Here is a 20,113-nt window from a genome sequence, read left to right on the forward strand (position 1 = left end):
TGTTATTTACTATAATATAGAATATCTTTATACAAGTGACATGGATCCACAAAAACTCATGTCATTTATCTCAAGACAAAAACTCATGTGAGACAGTCTCTGGGTCATATTTTGTGGGACAGATCTCTTATTTTGGTCATCCATAAAAAAATATTACTTCTTATGTTAAGAATATTACTTTTAATTGTGAATATTGGTAGGATTGGTTTGTCTCACGAATAAAAATTCGTGAAACCATCTCACAAGATACCTACTCTTATCTCAATATGGAATATGTTATCTAGTCAACGTGTTCATCTTTGTGTTTATCAATAAGACGACAATCGTCTATTATATGTGATGAAATGTATCCAAATAATATATTCAATAGATGGGTATCACCTTAGTGATGGACGCAAAAATGTATACAACAAATAGATAATGATGTGATCTTAGTGAAATGGATGAGTCGGGTAAGGGGCTTCACCGGATCAAATCAATAATTTATTGTTTAGGAATTTGAGTATAGATAATGGCTTCGATAACACCTGCAAACAAGAAAGTAACTCGTGAATGGGCGTTGGAGGGATGTCCGGCGTAGTCACTCCGATGCTTAAGTCAGGAGGTTGAAGATGAACACAAGCGAATATATGAGAGAATTTATGTAAATGTTTTAGAGTTCAAAGATTTCAGAATCTGTAAATGACATTAATACCTGCTATTTATAGTAGAAAAATGGGGTAGGTACCTCGTTTTCAGTGTCAGCTACTAAGTATGACAAGTCGGCTGCCCATACTATAAATTCTGATGACTTTCAGAACACTCCAAACTCATGTTGCTCTGACAGATTAGACAGCTTGTATCAATCATACTCGAGTGTGGCACAATTCTCGAGGTGGCACGGGTGGTAAGGTACCTGAGTGCTTGTATGAGGGCCCGGACTATTGATTACCTGGGAAGAGGAGAAATGTCCGACTAGTGAGGAAAGTACCCGACACATTGTCTCTGATCTGGGCTATCTAATTAATAACCCGAGTTAATGATGACTCGGATCCTTATGAAAGTATAAGATAATATATCAAAATTATATATATGCATAGATGCACACATCTGTGTGTTATCCAAGAGCAATTTATGGTGTATCGAGAAACATGAAACGTCGTGGAAGCCATCATGTAAAGTGATGGCAGCATGTTTTAAATGATGGGAGCATGTTTGACGTGGACACAGATGACAAAAATTAGTTCAATTCTTATCCTTAGGCATGGAATCCAAGTCCCACGTAAAATCCAAAAACCTCGCAACAAATCACTTTAAATTTCTACCTAAAATTAAAAATCAACTAGACTACGTATTTCTATAATTTTCATTTCTCTTGGTTTTTTTTCCAACTTCAAATCTACAAAAAAACAGATGGATTAGCGACGGTTTTAATCAATCCGTCGCTATAATGGCGACAGTTTTACTGTAACCGTCGCTACATAGCGACGGTTTAATAAAACCCGTCGCTTTTTTAGCCACGATTTATCTTTAACCGTCGCTACTGTGGCGACAGTTTTTAATAAACTGTCGCTAATATTGCGACGATATAATTAAACCGTCGCACTTTATTGTGACGGTTTGTAAAAGAGTCGCTTCCAAAATAAGCGACGGTTTAATGTATACCGTCGCATTTTTAGCCACAGTTTATATCCAATCGTCGCTATTGTAGCGACAATTTATTAATATTGCGACCGTATGACTAAACCGTCCCTTTGTTCGATATAATATTATTCAAATTCATGGCTTCAAATCCATCGATACAAGTTCACCGTTAACTGATTTATTATTTGATAGACAATTTTAAATATGATATGCATATTTTCGCAAATTTTTGATATATTGACTTAATGATATTGATTTGTTTTTGAATATATGTTGATATTTATTTTCAATGTCGTGTACATATATAATACCTATAATTTAGGATCGATGTGTGGTATCAAGAATCGTGTCGTATGAGTCATATCCGTGTCACGACGTCAGTATCATTGATGTCTCTACATGGAATAACAATTAACAAAATCTTAATAATAATAATAATAATAGTCAACAATTTATTATTTGTTGGACGACTAGTTCTAGCCTCAATTTATTGATTTGTGCTTCGCACTCGATATAAATAGCACTACTTAAATACAAGTTCAATTTTCTTTGGAGACCAAGACATGAAATGTATTTAGTGGAGTATTTTTATTTTAGATGTAATTAAATAAATCTATAATATTGTCTTTAATTCGAGATAAAATCAAGAAATTAAATAAAATGATGCCATTGCAATATATATGTATAAGCCATTACATAAATGGAGTGGCGTCAACATGTCGAAACAAGTCCGCAGCAACATGTGAAATCCAATCTACTGTTGTACCAAAAAAGAGTTCCCAGAACCAGAGATCCAATGCAAGGACTGAAGAAAAGATGAGCAATGCAAGAGTCTGGTATCGGTTTAAAGGCCAACCAGAGATTTCAGCTAATGTTCTCAAGAAAGGAAATGAATCACTGGTGATATTTTTATTTCTAATCGACCACGCTGTTACCCAATGCACCTGGGAAGGAACAAGGTCAAATTCTTCTCGGAGGCGTCGTCCCAAATCTGGCATGTGTCCACCCCCGTATAGTATTGCAATCTTTTTATGTCCGACATTAATTGCTCTATCAAGTGCTTCTGTAGCGGCTCTGTTTCTCTCGCCAATAATAACAGATCTCTCTTCCACATCAGCTGTAACCTGTGAGAACCTACAGAGAGTAGTGGTATAAAGTTATCTATCTACCGTCACAAAAGAGTTGAATGAATAGATACGTCGATATAAAATTTCACCATTCATCCACACTGTCAATCTGTCATCTATGTTATGATGGTAAAATACACATTGCACAAGTTTTGTGAAGCTACAGCATGTCAACAGCTTGTGCTGCAGACTTGTAAAGACCGTGATTCACTTAACAGTCCGGCCTTCCCGTCTCATTTTTACACGCAAAATGCATAAATACTTCATTTTAACTCCTTGACTGGCTCATGTGTAATGGCTTCTGCAATTATGGCCTTTGGACACAACAATAGCAGGTTAATAAGAAGTTGAACAATCTTTAAGGACCAAAATGAATAGAAACAAAATTATCTGCAAAAGAGCTTCTGCTTGTTAATCTCTAAAATTAAGTATTCAAAGCTGAAAACTGAAGGCAAAGCAACAGGTGCCACTTTTGGGTGCTTTTTTTACCAATAATGGAACTACAGAAAATATAAATATGTAACACTCAATACATGTATTCATAGTTACGTGCACATTAATAAATATGGATACACATATATATGCATACAGCCACTTACACACACATAAAAACACACGTACATGTATATACTAGCTACATAGTATATACATTGGGTGTGTGGCTTGTATGCCCTACAAATTGTCTGGTCTAAATCATTTTTGTCTACAATCATAACATAAAGATCAAAACTAGGAATAGTTTTTATTAAGAATCTTTTATTGAATTTGAATAACAATATATAAAAATTAGATCTAAACTAAAACTCCGTCTAGATAATTCGAATAAAGGTAATTTTGGTAGATTTAATTGGTGACAGACAAAATAGACCAAAAAACAAATGATACGTTCATTAAACATGTGGTATAGCATAGATACACCACACACAAAGATATATATACATACATATGTACATGAAGCTTTCATTACTTTCATAACTAAGTGAACAAAATAATTTTCAAAACAATAAAGAACATGCTAGAAGTTCAACAGATAAAATAGAAAAGCGTATATTTCAAAAGTAAAAATACTCACTCAGATGTAAGCCTCTTTGCAAGGAAAACTTTCATTGCTGCACTGAAGTCAAGCCTGGACAGGGCTTTAAATTCAAGATTTTCTTCTGCTTCATTTCCCATATCTGTGCACACGCTTCCAATTATGAGAAGACCAACAAGAGGCATCGGTATCACTCTGGAAGCCCATAAAAGTTTAGATCTCCAAGGACCAAGATCTTCTCGGAGGGGAGCAGGCATCACTATAGCTTTCGTGGATCTAAGTGTCATATCCCTGGCAAATGTGATGAAGCTCTCGCCTTTTTCAAGCTGAAATGGATTGGTAACAACAGTAAGGCTTCAAACTTTTAAATGATATCACAGGCATCGGAATGAGGAATGATGAACGTAAACAACAATTTCATGTCAGTAGAAATAAATTGACCCAAAATCTTACACTCGCCTAATTTTCTCAAATGTGATTCAAGAGTTTCGACAGGAAACTTATTTGTTGAGGCGTAGAAAAAGAATGTACATGAAATATCCAGCTATTAAAACTTAATAGTAGCAATGGATGAAGTAGTGTTTAAGGTTGATTGGTGTAAAGAATAGAATGAATATATGACAAAATGATACCTGAAGTGACTTGAAAGTCTCAAAGTCAAGATCAGCATGATACCAATTCTCAAGTTGATAATCAAGACAATCTAGTTGAAAATCAAGCATAAGTAGTTTAGACATCTGTCTCTGAATGCATCCAAGAATATTAAATCCCCTAAAAGATGATCCCCTCAGCTTCTTTTTAGAATCAGGTTTTCTCCTGCTTTCTAAACTTTCTCTGCTAGCAACCATCTCATAAAGAATACAATCATACGACTCAAGTACATTTTGCAGGGTTGCAAAGTACCTGTAAAACATTCCCATTTGTTGGTTCCTAATAGTCGGAAAAACATTAAGTATAACTTATAAAAAATACATGTTGAGCAAAACTAATAATCGGATGAGTATAATATTTAAATAAATTAATACACATTCTCCTACGTAGCCCACTTCTACATTCTCTTTCATTTGTATTTCTGAAAATACTTAATCCACAAATAGAAGACAATATTGTACGAGCTACCAGTCGCCTCCAAATGAAAATGGAGAACCAACACTCCTGCTTATTCCACAACTCATTTGACCTATGCTGCTCGTGAAGGCCATGATATTCAAGGGTTTGGCGAATCTGAATGGTAAAGCGCAAATTCATACAGGCAGCAGATATATGATTCAGCTGTTGGTGTCTTGATGTTTTAGGAGATGAGAAAGAAATACAAGAAAGCCCTGTCTAAATATATCCACGTATGCAAAGAAAATGTAGCACAAACATTGTATCTCACTTGTCTAACACCAGGATATATGAAGAACCAGAAAAAAGAAAGTGAGGGTGTGAGTGAGGAACCCAAAACCAAGGAGAAAGACCAATAGAATCAAAAGATCAAAATAGAAAACGCAACATGACAACAAGAAAACCAAAGAAGCTCAAAAACACAACATGACAGCAAGACAACTGTGAAGCTTTAATCAGCATGCTAGTTAGGAGCAGTCATAGAATAAAATTGATGCAAAAATATGTGGGATATTATTCCAGGAAAATATTCCTCAACATGTATGGTTGCATGCTTCCGGCAAAGCAGCTCACACATATAAAGAAACTCATCCCCACCAATAAACGCATCCTTAGAGCTTTCTCAATCACCATTCTTATCCTTTTTAGGCAGTAGCACCTTATCCTGTTCTTCTGACTCGATTAATTCACATATTAACAATTCTCATGAATATGCATAAGATAAGTTAACTTTTCCACTACAATTCCAAACAAGTAACATGAAAAGGGACCCCCAAAAGTTCCCAGAATTAGAGTGGGTAAAAACATACTCCTTATCCGCAATGTGAATAGTTGATACCAAGTCCACCTACAAAAACAAAAGAATCGCTTGAAAACAGAAAAGGAAGCCACCTCCATACACCAAAACCGAATCAAAATGAAAAACTGACCTGCAGAAAGGGCTGAAGAAGGGACCAAGGGAACTTCTTGCGGTAACTAACAACAGCAGTCTGCAACTGGGAATGTCCGTCCCTCTTAAACCTCATGAAATCCGCAATAGAATTGTTCTGCAAGAACTGCTCCGCCGACCCATTATCACCGCCATCATCTTTCTTGGAAAAAATCTTGAACTTGGAAAATCCAAGGCTTCTTGTTGTTGAGCACAACAGGGAGCGATGAGAGTCGTAGGCAGAAGTGGAAGGAAACGAGAAAGCTGGCTTCTGGTACGTTATCGCGAGAGAATTATGGACCATATCTCTCGACCCTTCGGCGGAAAGAGATCGTGTGTGAGGGAGGGATAGGAACCTCCTGGAGGATCACGCAAGACCAAAGAATCACAAATGATATTTTGTTCTCGTGATATGCATATATTCAAGATTTTTAGAAATTTCATGTCGCCCCATCTATAACTCTGAATTAAAAAATAAATGGAAGATTCATAATCCTTTAAGACAAGGATGATGTTGCCTGAAACATTATAGCAAAAGCTATAAATTCAGATGTAATTCGTAGAAAAATTCATATTATCTGACGTATTACACCAATTGTATTTATTTTTTGTTGATGGAATAATGAGGACCGTAGAAATTTAGAATTCAAGGATTTAAGTATGGTTTAAATTAAAATGAGGAGAGATTTAGATTCAAGTTAAACTGGTTAATAATTTCTGGTGTTTTGGGCATTATTCCATTCCACATATTTTGTGCTTCATGGATTAAGAACAACTTTGCAATTGCTGTAGCAAGAATAGCCATGAAATGGGTTTGTTGTGACGGTACTTGTGTGTGTGTGTGTGTGTGTGTGTGTGTGTGTGTATATATGTATGTATATGTTAGTGTAGCCCAAGTATCCGAGCTTCATCGGACTAGCCTAACCTCGGGAAGGAAGACCATCCCTCCTGGTTTGTAACAACACATTACTTACATACCATCATATGACCAAATGTGACAATACATCGATAACTTAATTAAAAACCTAATTGTGAGTAGTGATCAAGGCCTATATATTCTCATTGTTTTTGAAACTTGGAGACGACAGAAAGGACACCTCGAAACTGCAGATGAGCATCGTCGACATAGTACATGACCACAGGGAATCAAGGAAACATCAACTTCATTATTTAAACAGACTCGGCATGACCATGCTGCTTTTGCTGTATCAGCTTCTTTGATAGCCATCTCAGACTTTTCCTGTTCATCACAGCACATTATAGTTAATGACCTTTATCAATTTCAAACGTTCTTTTAATTGGTAATTTTTTGTCAGCGCACATTTCACAACACAAATTTTAATATAGTTACCTGTTCCAGCAATAGCTCAGCCTGAGATTCCTTCAGCTGTTCTTTAAGTGTCAATGCTGTTTGCAGTAACGACTGCTTTTCTATATCGAGATTGATGCCAGCTGCAAAAAGCATTTCATGAACCGCCTGCACGAATTCTGCAGCTGATACCCGGCCTTGCTGAAGGTCTTGCACTGGCTGCCGCTGCTCATTTATAACATTGGTCAGCATCTTCTCATGGCAAAAAATCAAACTAATTGAAATTATTTTCAGACAATGGTACGGTCGATTGCCATAATTACAAATTGAGGATTGAGACTTGCATTGGGAAAAAAATGCATGATAAGAAGGAAACAAGTGCTCTTCTCGTAACTTCTAACCTCAAACAATGAATGAGCCGATCCATGAAGGAGAGTTTCATATTCTTTCAGAACCACAGTGAAAATCTATCTACGCATACATATTTTAAAAGAAGAGCTAATAGGATAACTAATTTAATATTTCAAGTGTAGATGAAAATGCTTCTTAAGCTAAACAGGCCAAACCCTATAATGGTAAATAATTAAAGCCTATTCATTTTATCTAACAAATCTCGTATTACTCATTCCTAAATTCTCTCTCTTCAATATTACCATAACTTGATTAAAATTTAATTTCATTTGTTCTACCACACTTGTAATTTAAGTTACTCACATCAGTAAATATTAAATTTAAATTTTATAACAGAATAAAATTTTCAAAAATAATAAGTTGTACACACGCTACATCTATCCTTGACAGCTTCTATAAATTAGAAATCCATGGTTTCAATCACTCATCAAAATTCTGGCGAATTCACAAGAAAGGATCTATCAAACTTATCGAACCATGCTACAAAATATTCTAAGATTATGTAATTCATTAACAAGTAAAGAACGTCGACTGAGACAGTCACATACCTGGAAGGACCTTGATCTGACTCCTCCAGAAGTTTCCGGCAATGATTTATCACGAATCATATGCTCGCTCTCCTGCATAGTTGCTGATGAAAATTCACTGCTGTATGAAATATTCTTGAATGAGAAAATGTTTGAAGAAAGAAGGGGCACAATCATCCCTGGTGATGTTTCCAGCATGAATCTGTAGAGTGCTTGTCCCACTGATGGCCTAACATTCTCTGGAACCCTGCCGTACTTCAGTCTTTCTCCATCGGAAGACTTCCAGGCCACTATCTCTCCTTTGTAGAAAGGTCTTAATGGGTTGAATTGCACTTGAATTGCATCTTGGGGCAGTATCTCTTTGCCAAGCAAATTGCTACCACCTTGAAACTCGGTCTCTCTTATATGAGGAAAAAATTTCAGGATATCGAGGACTGCAGTCTCAGTATATTCTGGACACACAAACAAAGATCCAATGGGTAATGGGACTGGTGAGTCCAGTATGTGACTTACAGCAGCAGCAATTACATCAGTAACGGCAATATATTTTGTTGGCTCAGCAATTAAGATGCAAGTTTGGAACCGATCGACAAAGTATAAAGCCTTGTGTTTGGATACATCCTCCCACTCAGGGATGCCAGATTTCTTTGCAATGAGGGTAATGTTCAGTGACTTTGGCAGTAACAAGAAACGAGTGTATAAGAATCGAACAAACTTCAATCGTTCTGCGATAGACTCCAATGATTCTTGGACAGTCTCCAAGACTGGAGGACTAAATCCAGAGGAAAATCTTGCTATGCTAGACAGTACTCTCCACAGCGCAGCCTGAAACGATTGATTGTTCAACTTTTGCCTGATGACAGCTAGAGAAACTGATCCAATACATTCCAAAGGGCATAAATCTTCACTGTCATCCAATTCCTACAGACAGACAGTTGATTTCCCAATATCATGAGGTGAAACACTATGTAATAGAAAAACTACAAGATGTTAACTTCGGCTTGTTGAATTACCTCTATGACGACCTCAGAGAGCTTTCTCACACCAAGGGTCACACACACACTTTCGGGAAGATCTGGGTGAACAAATCTTAACCTGGACGTGTCGATATGCTTCACATATTTTGAACCAAGAAGATCAATAAATACACATGAATGTGCATGGACAAGTCTACATCCATCATCAGGGACGATTGCTTCGGATTCCCCGTTGGAGATGGCTAAACTGTTTGGCTCATCACATAAAAAGTGTAAAATTTCAATAACAGCACGCAATTCATTTGGATTTAGTCGCTGATAACCACAAGATTTTTGTAGATCTGAAAGAAGATTCCTCGCAGAAACAACAGAAAGAGAGTCCTGAAGACCCAGATCTCTAAGAATCTTCACAAAAGGAAGATATTCTGAAGGGAGTTCAAAAGCAAATGGAGAGAGATTTATCGTCAAACGAGCAAACAGAGAGCTAGCTGTTACCAAGCGAGTAAAGTTTGCAGCAGGCAGGAAGGCAACTTGCTGCAGCATTGAGATGTCTGTCAAAGCAGCAATAAAATTAAATGAATTTTAGAAACTAAGAAAGGGGAGAAACTTATAGGCCCTAAAAGCTCATTCAATAAATAGGATTATCTATTTTCATTATCTATTTTCAAAGTCAAGTAAAGCGTCATATGCATTGAACTGGTCAGCAAAATACATTTATTTTTAAATGGGAAGAGTCCTACTCATAAAGTAAGTGTTCCACAAAGATAGAGTTCTGTAGATTTGAGATAAGAATATTCCTCATTATGAATTCCACCGAGTACAATATTTATAGAAATAGTGCAAATTAATAACCATATAATTAGGACTTAATCTTAGATAACAAATCTCCTAAAAACACCATTCCAAAATTAATCTGATATAATCCCTATAAATCCTCTACATATTTACAATAGTATCAAATTTCTAACTTTGCTCCATCATTTTACACTCCCCCTCAAGATGGGCGTAGATATTGCACATGCACAGCTTGTGACTTAGTTCTTCAAAGCTGGTTCTCGGAAGAGCTTTAGTGAGTAAGTATGTTGTTTGTGATTTTGTAGAAGTATAGATCAATTCTATAATCGCCTTCTTAACTTTTTCTGAAATAAAATATTGATCTATCTCGATGTGTTTTGTTCTATCATGATTTCTACAGGGTTCTTTGCAATGCTAATGGCAGCTTGATTGTCACATAAAATCTTGATAGAATTTCCTGTAGCTCTTCCCAATTCTTCAAGCAATCTTTGTATCCAGATTCCTTCACAAACACCAAGAGCTAGAGATCTAAGGCGGTTTAGATTGGGGGATATACATCTCAAGAATAAGGCTCTTCTTGGGAAATGGTGGTGGAGAGGTTCGGTGGAAAAGGGGTGCTGTGGAAGAAAGTTATTAAGAGCATCTACGGGATTCAGGAAAACGGGTGGGATTTGGGGTTGGCGGACAAAAGCGACATTCAGAAGTCCTTGGAAGTTCATCTCTCGGTCTTACTTGGCTTTTCATCAACTTACTAGGGTGGTGCCTAAGCAGGGTAATCTCATTCGTTTTTGGGAGGATATTTGGGAGGGTGGGGTCTCGTTCAAGATTAGATTTTCGTCTTTGTTTCATATTTGCATTTCTACCAATAAACCTATCAGTCACTTCATAGCAGTCGTCAATAGTGGGGGTAGTTCTTCTATCATTTGGGATGTGAGGTTTAGGACAGATCTTACTGAGGGTGAGTTGGGGGATTTCACTGATTTGTTGGGTGTCTTAGAGAGTGTCAGATTGCAGATGGGGAGTGAGGATCTTAGAGTCTGGTTGGAGGATCCTTCAGGGTCGTTTTCTGTTAGTTCCTTTTATAACTCATTCTTTCCTCTTTCAAATTTCCATTCATTCGGCTTTTATGATAATATCTGGAAAGTAAATGTCCCGCAAAAGATTAAGATTTTCTCGTGGATCGTGGCCTTGGGGAAGATTCCTACGACCGACTCAGTGCAAAGAAGGTGGAAGAACTGTGCTTTAAGCCCGCAATGGTGTTGCTTATGCCCGAACAATGAGTAGAATCAGGATCATATACTTCTACATTGCTCATTCTCTAGTGGTATTTGGTCGAGAGTTATACAAGAGCTAGGATATCAATGGGTCGCTCCGAGGCAAGCAAAGATCTTTTTTATCCGGATTCTGTGTCTCACATACACAAAAAATTCAGCAACTTCTGATATTTGATAATTCACTACATATTTTGGTCCATCTGGTTGGAAAGGAAAAGAAGAATATTTGATGATGTCTCGGAGTCGATCATGTATGGGATAAAATAAAATTCAGAATCGCATCTTGGACAACAAACTTGAAAGAGTTCAATCATTTAAGCATCTCGGAATTAATTAGGGACTGGAAATTTGTTTGCTTGTGAATTGAGTGTGCTTATGTCATAAGATTTGTGCCTATTGAGGTTATTGTAATGATGTCGTAGAGTTTGGGTTAAGTTACTCCAATTGTAACGTTGTTGCGGATTACTTATCCGTGCAACTGATGTAACTTTAAATTAATATAATATATCTAGTTTTCAATAAATAAAAAAATTTATATGGGTTACAAGAGAATGGGTGGGATGCATGTTTGGCAAAAAACGTTACGTTTAAGTGCCCTTGGAAGTTTATTTCCCGAATATACCCGACTTTTCAGCAGCGTGTTTCAATCGAGGTGAGAGGGGGTAATAAGGCTAGATTTTGGGAAGATAGGTGGTTGGGAGATTTTCTTTTCAAAGAGCTTTTTCCTGCCTTATTTCAATTATCGACATTTCATAATTTACCTATTTCTAACTATGTCTATTTCGATAATGCCTTGTCTACTCAATCTTGGGACTTTCATTTTAGGAGGGCAGTCAGAGATGTTGAACTTTTTCAGTTGTCCGAGCTATTAGGGGTGTTAGAGAGAGTTAGGTTGATTGAAGGGGTAGATGACTGTCCGAGTGTGGAGAGGGGATTCTTCTGGGCTTTTTCCGGTCAAATCATTCTTCGAGTCTTTTTTTCCTCCTAGTCGTTTTCCGGTTTTTCCTCTTTTCAATCAAATTTGGAAGGTTCCAGTTCCAAAAAAAATTCAGGTTTTCTCATAGACAGCTACTCAGGGTAAGCTACCGACCTCGGAGATGATGCAAATAAAGTGGCCCTCAATTGCCATTTGTCCAAATTAGTGTGTGTTGTGTAGAAATGACACAGAAACTCAGGATCATATGCTCATCCATTGTACATTCACGACCGGTTTGTGGTCTAAAGCGTTGCAAGAACTTGAATTGGTTTGGGTGATGCCGGAGTCAACAAGGGATTTATTTGCTATGGATTTAGGACAGCTAACTTGTAAGAAGGGGAGAACTTTTTGGCAAGTCATGGTTCAATGCATATGCTGGATAGTAATGCCTGGAAAGAAATAGAAGAATTTTTTATGACAAAGAAGAAACTAGAGAACAATGTTGGGAAAAAATCAAGATCTCAGTAGTTATGTGGATCGGCACTCATGAAGACTTCAAGAATGTCTCGATATTTGATATATTGCGAGATTGAGCTTTTGTGTATAATTAAAACAATTATGTGTTATGTACTTCATGATTTAGTGGACCACTAGTCCACTAATGTAATTTTTACTTACATTATTATTAATAAAATGTCGTCTCTTATAAAAAAATAATATTAATAGTTGTCAAGTATTAAGTAAAACTGAAACAACATGAATCTAATGATAATTTACGCCAATGAACCAGAGAATGCAATTTAAAAATGTAGAAAGCACCACAATCAAATCATACCAGCATAATTCATGCAACAGAGAACTTAAAAGGTGAAATGTGACCGACCAAGATTGTGATTAAATTGAAACATTAAAGCGGGAGTTGTGACTAGTCATAAATAAAAATGAAAAATATAAAGAAGAGCAATGGGATTGCCTGAAGCATTATATCCTGTGCATGCATGTGCCCAGACAAAAGTATCAACACTAAAACTAGATCAAGGTAAGGCACCTGATGAAGAGAGGGAGCCCCAGACTTTGTCCAGATACCTTAACACCTCAAGGGAAGCTTCATCAATTGTTCTGCAACCTGATACAGCAGGCCAATGAGCAAGAGTGTCCTCCCCACCATTTCTTCCAATAATCTGAGGAAGATATTTGATACATGTCAAGTAAAATAAGCTATGTCAATCAAATAATCACAATGCAAAACCGCACCTGAAGGTGCTTCAGCACGGTTGAAAAGGCTGGAGGACTCCTCAAATGTAGTGGTTCCCAAGCATATTCTGGAGGTACAACAGTCTGTTTCAAAAGAACTGGGGCACAACTCCAAGCAAGAGACCAATCCTTAACCAATATAGCATCACTGTAAGAACAAAGCACTCTGTTCCCATTCCTTTTGCCACCCATATTTGGAAAACCATTTTCAGCTGGAATGCAAGAAATCTTGCCGAGGAGATTGCAAAATTTGTTCCCATAAAGTACAGCAAAATTTGAAAAAATTGTTTTCGCTAAACTTTCAGCCAGTTCCCAAATTTCAATAGTTACCCCATTCTCTGAATGTATACCGTTGGTCTCAAGGTCATCCGGAACTTCTGTGGGGTTCATACACTCATTTCCCTAGATACTCCACTCTTTTGGCACATTCTAACACCACATCTGTTTCAGTTGAAGTTCTGAGACCTGTTTTTCGTAAAATCTGAAGCCATCCATCAGAAACAAACCTCTCTCCTGGAAATTTCTGCTTTACTCCAGAGAATACATAAGTCAATAATGAATCACTGGGGTCAAAAAGATCTTTCGGTTTACATAGGTTTTCAGATCGAACGTCAGCTGTTTTGACAAAATTGGTATCCTTAAGCACTTCTAACACAGATGAATCTAAATATAGGTCTTGCCAATTTGTGTACAAGTATATCAAGATATCCTCCCGCTCAAGCTGAGATTTACATTCAAATCCAGGCAATCCAAATTTCACAAGGATCTGTGGATCATGCAATTCAGGGATTCCAAGTGCTCGAAGGAAAGAACTTTCAGAAGAATTAGAAGAGTGAGAAAGACAACGATCATCAAATGGCTTGAGAAATGTATTTGATGAGATAATGCAAAGATCTTGGTCTTGCAGTTGGGTATAATTCCCGAGTACTGTTCTGTAAATAGGAAGATTGCGTAAAACTTCAAGTTCTTCCCTCGCATAAGAGCAACCACTGGAAATGATATCAGCGGCAAATAAATTGAAAAGCTCATCTCGATCTGAAGTTGAAAAGGAAGTAATTTCGGGAAAATAACCAGCTTGTTTGGCAGGCCACAAGCTTGGATACTATAACTTTCCCTAATGACTTGCCATCTTCTGGCAAACAATTTGATGAAGCAGCACAATCAATAAAATTAACATCAAATATAGGAATATTACATTGGTTAAGCATTGACCACAACCAAGGATACTTCTGTTCAATAAATCTAAACGATGACAAGTATGATTGCATCTCACGAGATTCAGAGGAAAATTCAGATTGATTAACTTCAGATGCATCTATTTCCAAAGTAGCACTAGAAGACTGTAAATTGTAACTAGAAGGAGGAGTAAAGATGAGATGGCTTTCTCTCACCCGGCACAAGATCGGACGACCAAGAAAAGCAGGGATAAGGGGCCAATCAGAAAAAAGAGAGAGGTCTTCTGATGTGGCACTGAAGATTTTCCAAAAGAGTAATATCCACTCAGGAGAAGGACCTGCCTCCCCACCAGAACTCCCGGTTTTTTCCCATGAAAACCAGGGAGCATTATTTGAGTTAACATGTATCACCCAATTTTCATGAAAAACAAACTTCAGATGGCTAGCAAGCAAGCGCAAAGAGAAAGTCTGGAGCTTCAAAAATGATTTCATTGAATAGTTAGAGAAAATATTTTTCAAGACTGGTCGCTCAAGTGCTTCGGGATGCATGAACTTTCCCACTAAAGAGACAACCAAAGATAGTTCCTCCTTGTTTCCAATCCAAACTTCAGTAAACCCCAATTTTATCAAACTATTATTCGCTGTTGGACATGGTAAACCTTTGACTTCAGACGCTAAATGGAAAAACTTTTGATCTTCCATCGAAACAAAGCCATAACTTTTATTACCAATCACAGTATTCCGGTGGGAAGAACCTCCGGTCATACCTATATCTTCAACCACTCCACGACCAAATTCAAATAGAGCCTTCCCTAGGTTTGTCATCATTTCAATTGCATCACCCCCAGAGTTGTTTGAATCTAGCGTAGACACCCCCCCATATTTATGTAGCTTAGCATTTGATACAACTGAGGAACAATTGTCTTCCTGTTTGCTTAAAGAACCCAAATCAGAAATACTCAAGCCCCTCGATTTGTTAAGATCACTGACTCGAGATGAATCCAAAAGTTGGATGTCTGATAAACAATATTCAAGGACGTCTATGTAGGTGTCAATTGACCAATCACCAATACGGGGAGTAGTAGTCCGAAGAAGGTCTCGTACCATCTTGGGCTTTATTTCTTTAACAGCGATGCCCACAGCCTGAATTTCAGCCACCAATTCCCATGGGACTGAAAACACAGGATAATGTTCCTTGACAAAAGCACAAACACTAGCTGGAAGCAAGTTGTCTCCTACACCACTTCCAGGCTGTGAAAGAAACATACCTTCGGAAGCCTTGATTAAATTTCCAGAATACATCCGCCAAACTGGAAGGTCAACAAGACGAGCATATAATGGCTTAATAACTTGTTCAATAAGACATTCGAAGTCTGCCTCAAGAGGCATCGTAGTTGACTCTGCACCATTTTTTGATTGCTTGACTGAAGCAATAACCCCTGATCTAGGCCAAAAATTATATGCATCCCTCCCGTATGACCTCAAAACCAAACTAACAGAACGAGCTAGATTTGGCTCAAGAGTTGAGGTCAACGGATCTCTCTGTAACCGCTGCATCTCCGATATTAATTTAACATAAGAATCGCGAACGCAAGACATCAATTCTCTGTTCCAAGCTTCTATCAAATGACTACTAGCATCAGATTGCACCTCCAATGCAGCATCGCTATGTTGCAATCTGAAAAGGTGGCGACCCTGATTATGACACACAAGGAAAGATCCAACAACAGTCACGGGAATGTTTACATTGCTTGATAGAGGAAGCGGAGACATGATGAAGTTTGACAGATGGTTCTCTAAATGATGGCCATTTCGTGACAAATGTGCTGCAACTCCAGCAACAGGCATCAAGTTATATGCAAGGTACCGCCTGCAAAGGGTATATATGTTAGGTATGGAGCAAGACAATTATGTAAGAAAATTAATATCCAAAGAAGTTAACAGTTAAAAATAAGTTAGTTGAGGAGTAGATTAACCATCATACAGTTTTAAATATCTGTGTACACGTATCCACTAAAAGTTGAGTATTAATACACGGAGGACAAGTCAGAAGAGCACAACTAAACAGCAGTCAGAATTTTAAATTCGAGCGTGAGCTCAAAGTTTATTCAAAAAGGCTCAAAATTGACTTTAATTAGAACTCCAAATGTAACGTTCAAGTTCTATTCAAGTCATAAGTCCAGCTTCTTGAACTGCAGCCGCAAATGACAGTTTCTAAACCTTCACGTTTTCATCCCATCTCGATTCCTTCAGCCCGTAACCAATCACTAACTCTAGGTGACTAGTCAACCGAACCAAAGTTAGATTGTATTACCCGCATCCCAAATTACATGCCTTCCAATTGTTCTGTTGGTTTACCGATAGAAAGTGGTCGGGTCATATATTTTGTGTCACCCTAAATAAATGTCATATTTATGGAACAGGGCACACTTTCAAGTTGCCTTGTCATAGAGATGGTAGATAACCCAGAATCAAAATCTTGTGCTAAAGATTGTGGAGGTTTGTGTCCTCTTCAAGGCAAAATATTGAGATTCTAAGAATGCTTGTTAAATGAACAATTCGACAAGAGAGCTCGGAGATTCCATCCTACAAGATGATGTGAAAGTGTCATCTTCCGGATATTAGTGCTGAATGACAAGATACCCTTCTGATAGGTGGTGTAATGCTATAGGCTCAAGACAAGTGTTGACCTAAGTAAAATATTCATATCGAGGGTGTGATGACATTGTAATCACTTTAGATGAAAATATTTTTGCATATCCAAAATCGGAAGACACCTTCATTTTCTGTGGTTAGGAAATAAGCGGCGGCTAGGGCATGCGTATGAGCAATTTTCATTTCTTTTTTTTTTATAAGAAACAGATATTTATTATTAATATATGTTAATGTCCATTACAGTCAGTGGACTAGAAATCCACTACTAATGAAAAGAAAACACAACGTCTAACAATAGATGTAAGACCAATCTCTTAATAAATCAGAAATCGATAAACCGTTGAAGTCTTTGACTGATCGAATCCAGTTAGCTATATTGATCTTGATATTCTCCCAGCAATCTTCTTCTTTTTGTTCAATCTCTTGAAAGATTCTTCTATTTCTCTCTAGCCATATCGCCCAACATATTCCGTGCATCACCACTCTCCAAAAGATTTTTCCTTTTTTGCCAAGCAACTGTCCAAGGTCTGTAGCAAACAAGTCCTTTGATGTTTTCGGAGTAACCCAAACCAGTCTCAATTCTTCCAAAGCCCTAGCCCATAGTGCACTACTGAAGTTGCAATGAACAAGCAAATGATCTTGTGTTTCCGCATCCTTACGGCACAACACACACCAGTTTGGAGAAAGAGCACAAGTAGGCCATCTCGTTTGAATCACCTCGGATGTTGGTAATTTTCCAAGTATTGCCGTCCAAGAGAAGATCTGAATTTTTGTTGGAATAGGTGTTTTCCAAATGATATCGAAGAAGCTGAATTGTGGTGTAGAATTATTAACGTTGAAGAGAGAATTGAACAAAGATTTGACCGAAAACTTCCCCGATGGATCCCCCTCCCATACCCTGAAATCATCAACCCCTTCCACCATTATTACCCTGTCCAAAATACCTAGGAACACAGACAATTGATTGATCTCTTCATCTCGAAGTGATCTACGAAAATGTAGATTCCATGATAGAGCAGTAGATGAGTTAAAAGAGACGAAATGAGATATGGTTAAGTTACGACCCTGTGAGATGAGATATAATGAAGGAAACAAATCACGGAAAGATGACTCCCCCCACCAAATGTCCTCCCAAAATCTAATTTTATTTCCCCCTCGAACCTCTAGTCGCACAAATCGGTGATAAATCGGGTAAGCTCTAGAGATGAATTTCCACGGACATCTGAAAGTTACATTTTTCGCCAATCCCGCGTCCCAACCATTTTCTTGTAGGCCATACTTACTCCTGATTATTCTACTCCACAACGTGTCATTTTCAGCACTAAACCTCCACCACCATTTTCCCAATAATGCAATGTTTCTCAAACAGATATTCCCTACACCTAACCCACCACGCTCTTTCGGTCTACTAACCTTCTTCCATCCAACCATATGGCAATGTGTGTCGCCCTCATGTCCATCCCACAAAAAATCACGCATAGTTTTCTCCCATCCCGCTGCCACTCCTTTTGGTACTTTGAAGAGAGACAAGAAATAAATTGGCAAAGCACTTAGTACCGCAGCGATCAATGTTAATCTCCCTCCTTTGGACAAGAAAGCCTTTTTCCAAGTCGCTAATTTCCGGCTTAATTTAACCGTAATAAGTTCCCAAAAAGATGCTTTAAGTGGATTGCCCCCTAGAGGAACTCCCAAGTATTTCATCGGCCATTGATCCCTACGACAACCAATCGTGTGTGCTATGTCGATCTCAAGTTCTTCATCTTGGTTTAATCCCAATAAAGCACTCTTTTCCCAATTGATCCTTAAACCTAACATGTCACAGAATAGCTTCACCACTTGCACCAAAAAGCTAATGTGTTCCTCAGTTTTAACAAAAAACAAGGTATCATCCGCAAATTGTATATGTGACACTTCCACCTTTTCTCGTCCCACCTCAATCCCACTGATTAAATTTGTCTCTTTTGCTTTATCGATCAAACTGCCCAACACATCCACTACCATGTTGAAAAGAAAAGGTGATAAGGGATCTCCCTGTCTAATCCCCCTATATGACTTAAATTTCCCTCTTGGTCTCCCGTTGATCATGATGGAAAACGAAACATTAGATACACAGCCTCTCATCCAACCTCTCCACCTTGTCCCAAAGCCTTTTTTTTCTAATACGAAATCCAAAAAGTTCCAATCGACACTGTCATATGCTTTCTCAAAGTCAATCTTCAATACCCAACCATTTTTATTCGATTTTTTACCTTCCTCCACCGCCTCATTCGCAATCAAGCAACAATCCAAAATTTGTCGCCCCTCTATAAATGCATTTTGAGATTCCGATAATGTATGAGACAAAACCTTTTTCATTCTTGTAGCCAACACTTTTGCAATTATCTTATATAAACTCGTGATGAGACTAATTGGTCTAAAATCTTTTACCTTTAATGAATCGTTTTTCTTTGGGATCAAACAAATATACGTTTCATTAGTCAAACCATTTATGACTCCCCCTTCGTAAAATTCCACCAAAACTTTCATCAAATCACCTTTGACAATATCCCAACAATCCTGATAAAGAGCCATAGTGTAACCATCGGGCCCTGGCGCTTTGCATCTATCACATTCAAACACCGCCTTCTTAACTTCTTCTTCCATGAACGGTTTCTCAAGCTCAACCCTCATGTCATCATCAATAGGTCTCCAATCCACTCCTTCAATCCCAAAGCTCCTCCCATCTCGTTTACTGTACAGTTGCTGGAAATAATCGACAATTGTTTTGGCAATTTCATCCTCATCCTCTACCACCGAACCATCATCACTTTCCAGTTTAGTAATCATTGCTCTGCTTTTTCTGTGATTAAGCAAGGAGTGGAAGAATTTTGTATTTTTTTTTTTTTGATGAGAAACTATTAATATTTTATTAAATAATAAAGATTGTTACAGTTACAGTGGATGAGCAATCCACAGTTGAGCAATCCACATACATCATATACTAGGAAATTAAACTAACAAAT

At 37.7% G+C, this 20,113-nt stretch overlaps 2 protein-coding genes across 3 annotated transcripts in view; both read right to left on the bottom strand.

The window, feature by feature from the left end:
• Positions 1 to 2,274: 2,274 nt before the first annotated feature.
• Positions 2,275 to 6,290, bottom strand: LOC140839621 (uncharacterized). Of its 2 annotated transcripts, none has more exons than XM_073206452.1 (5): positions 5,820 to 6,287; positions 5,700 to 5,737; positions 4,416 to 4,686; positions 3,823 to 4,109; positions 2,275 to 2,757 (listed from the first exon to the last, which is right to left on the bottom strand). In XM_073206452.1, exons 1-5 carry the CDS (start codon positions 6,120 to 6,122, stop codon positions 2,316 to 2,318), a joined length of 1,341 nt encoding a protein of 446 aa, XP_073062553.1. In that variant the 5' UTR covers positions 6,123 to 6,287; the 3' UTR covers positions 2,275 to 2,315. The 2 variants fall into 2 exon arrangements, with proteins under 2 accessions (XP_073062553.1, XP_073062554.1); XM_073206453.1 differs by lacking the exon at positions 2,275 to 2,757 and adding an exon at positions 2,785 to 3,064 and having other exon boundaries at positions 5,820 to 6,290.
• Positions 6,291 to 6,770: 480 nt separating this feature from the next.
• Positions 6,771 to 20,113, bottom strand: part of LOC140839620 (uncharacterized) — a 50,035-nt gene continuing 36,692 nt past the window's right edge. Inside the window, 8 exon segments of the mRNA XM_073206451.1 lie at positions 6,771 to 7,058; positions 7,170 to 7,379; positions 8,087 to 8,986; positions 9,079 to 9,593; positions 13,076 to 13,208; positions 13,282 to 13,651; positions 13,653 to 14,368; positions 14,370 to 16,326. Coding sequence (XP_073062552.1) covers positions 6,861 to 7,058; positions 7,170 to 7,379; positions 8,087 to 8,986; positions 9,079 to 9,593; positions 13,076 to 13,208; positions 13,282 to 13,651; positions 13,653 to 14,368; positions 14,370 to 16,326 — 4,999 coding nt within the window. The 3' untranslated portion in view covers positions 6,771 to 6,860.

The sequence above is a fragment of the Primulina eburnea genome, chromosome 8 (genome assembly GCF_022965805.1).
Source record: "Primulina eburnea isolate SZY01 chromosome 8, ASM2296580v1, whole genome shotgun sequence".
Classification (NCBI taxonomy): domain Eukaryota; kingdom Viridiplantae; phylum Streptophyta; class Magnoliopsida; order Lamiales; family Gesneriaceae; genus Primulina; species Primulina eburnea.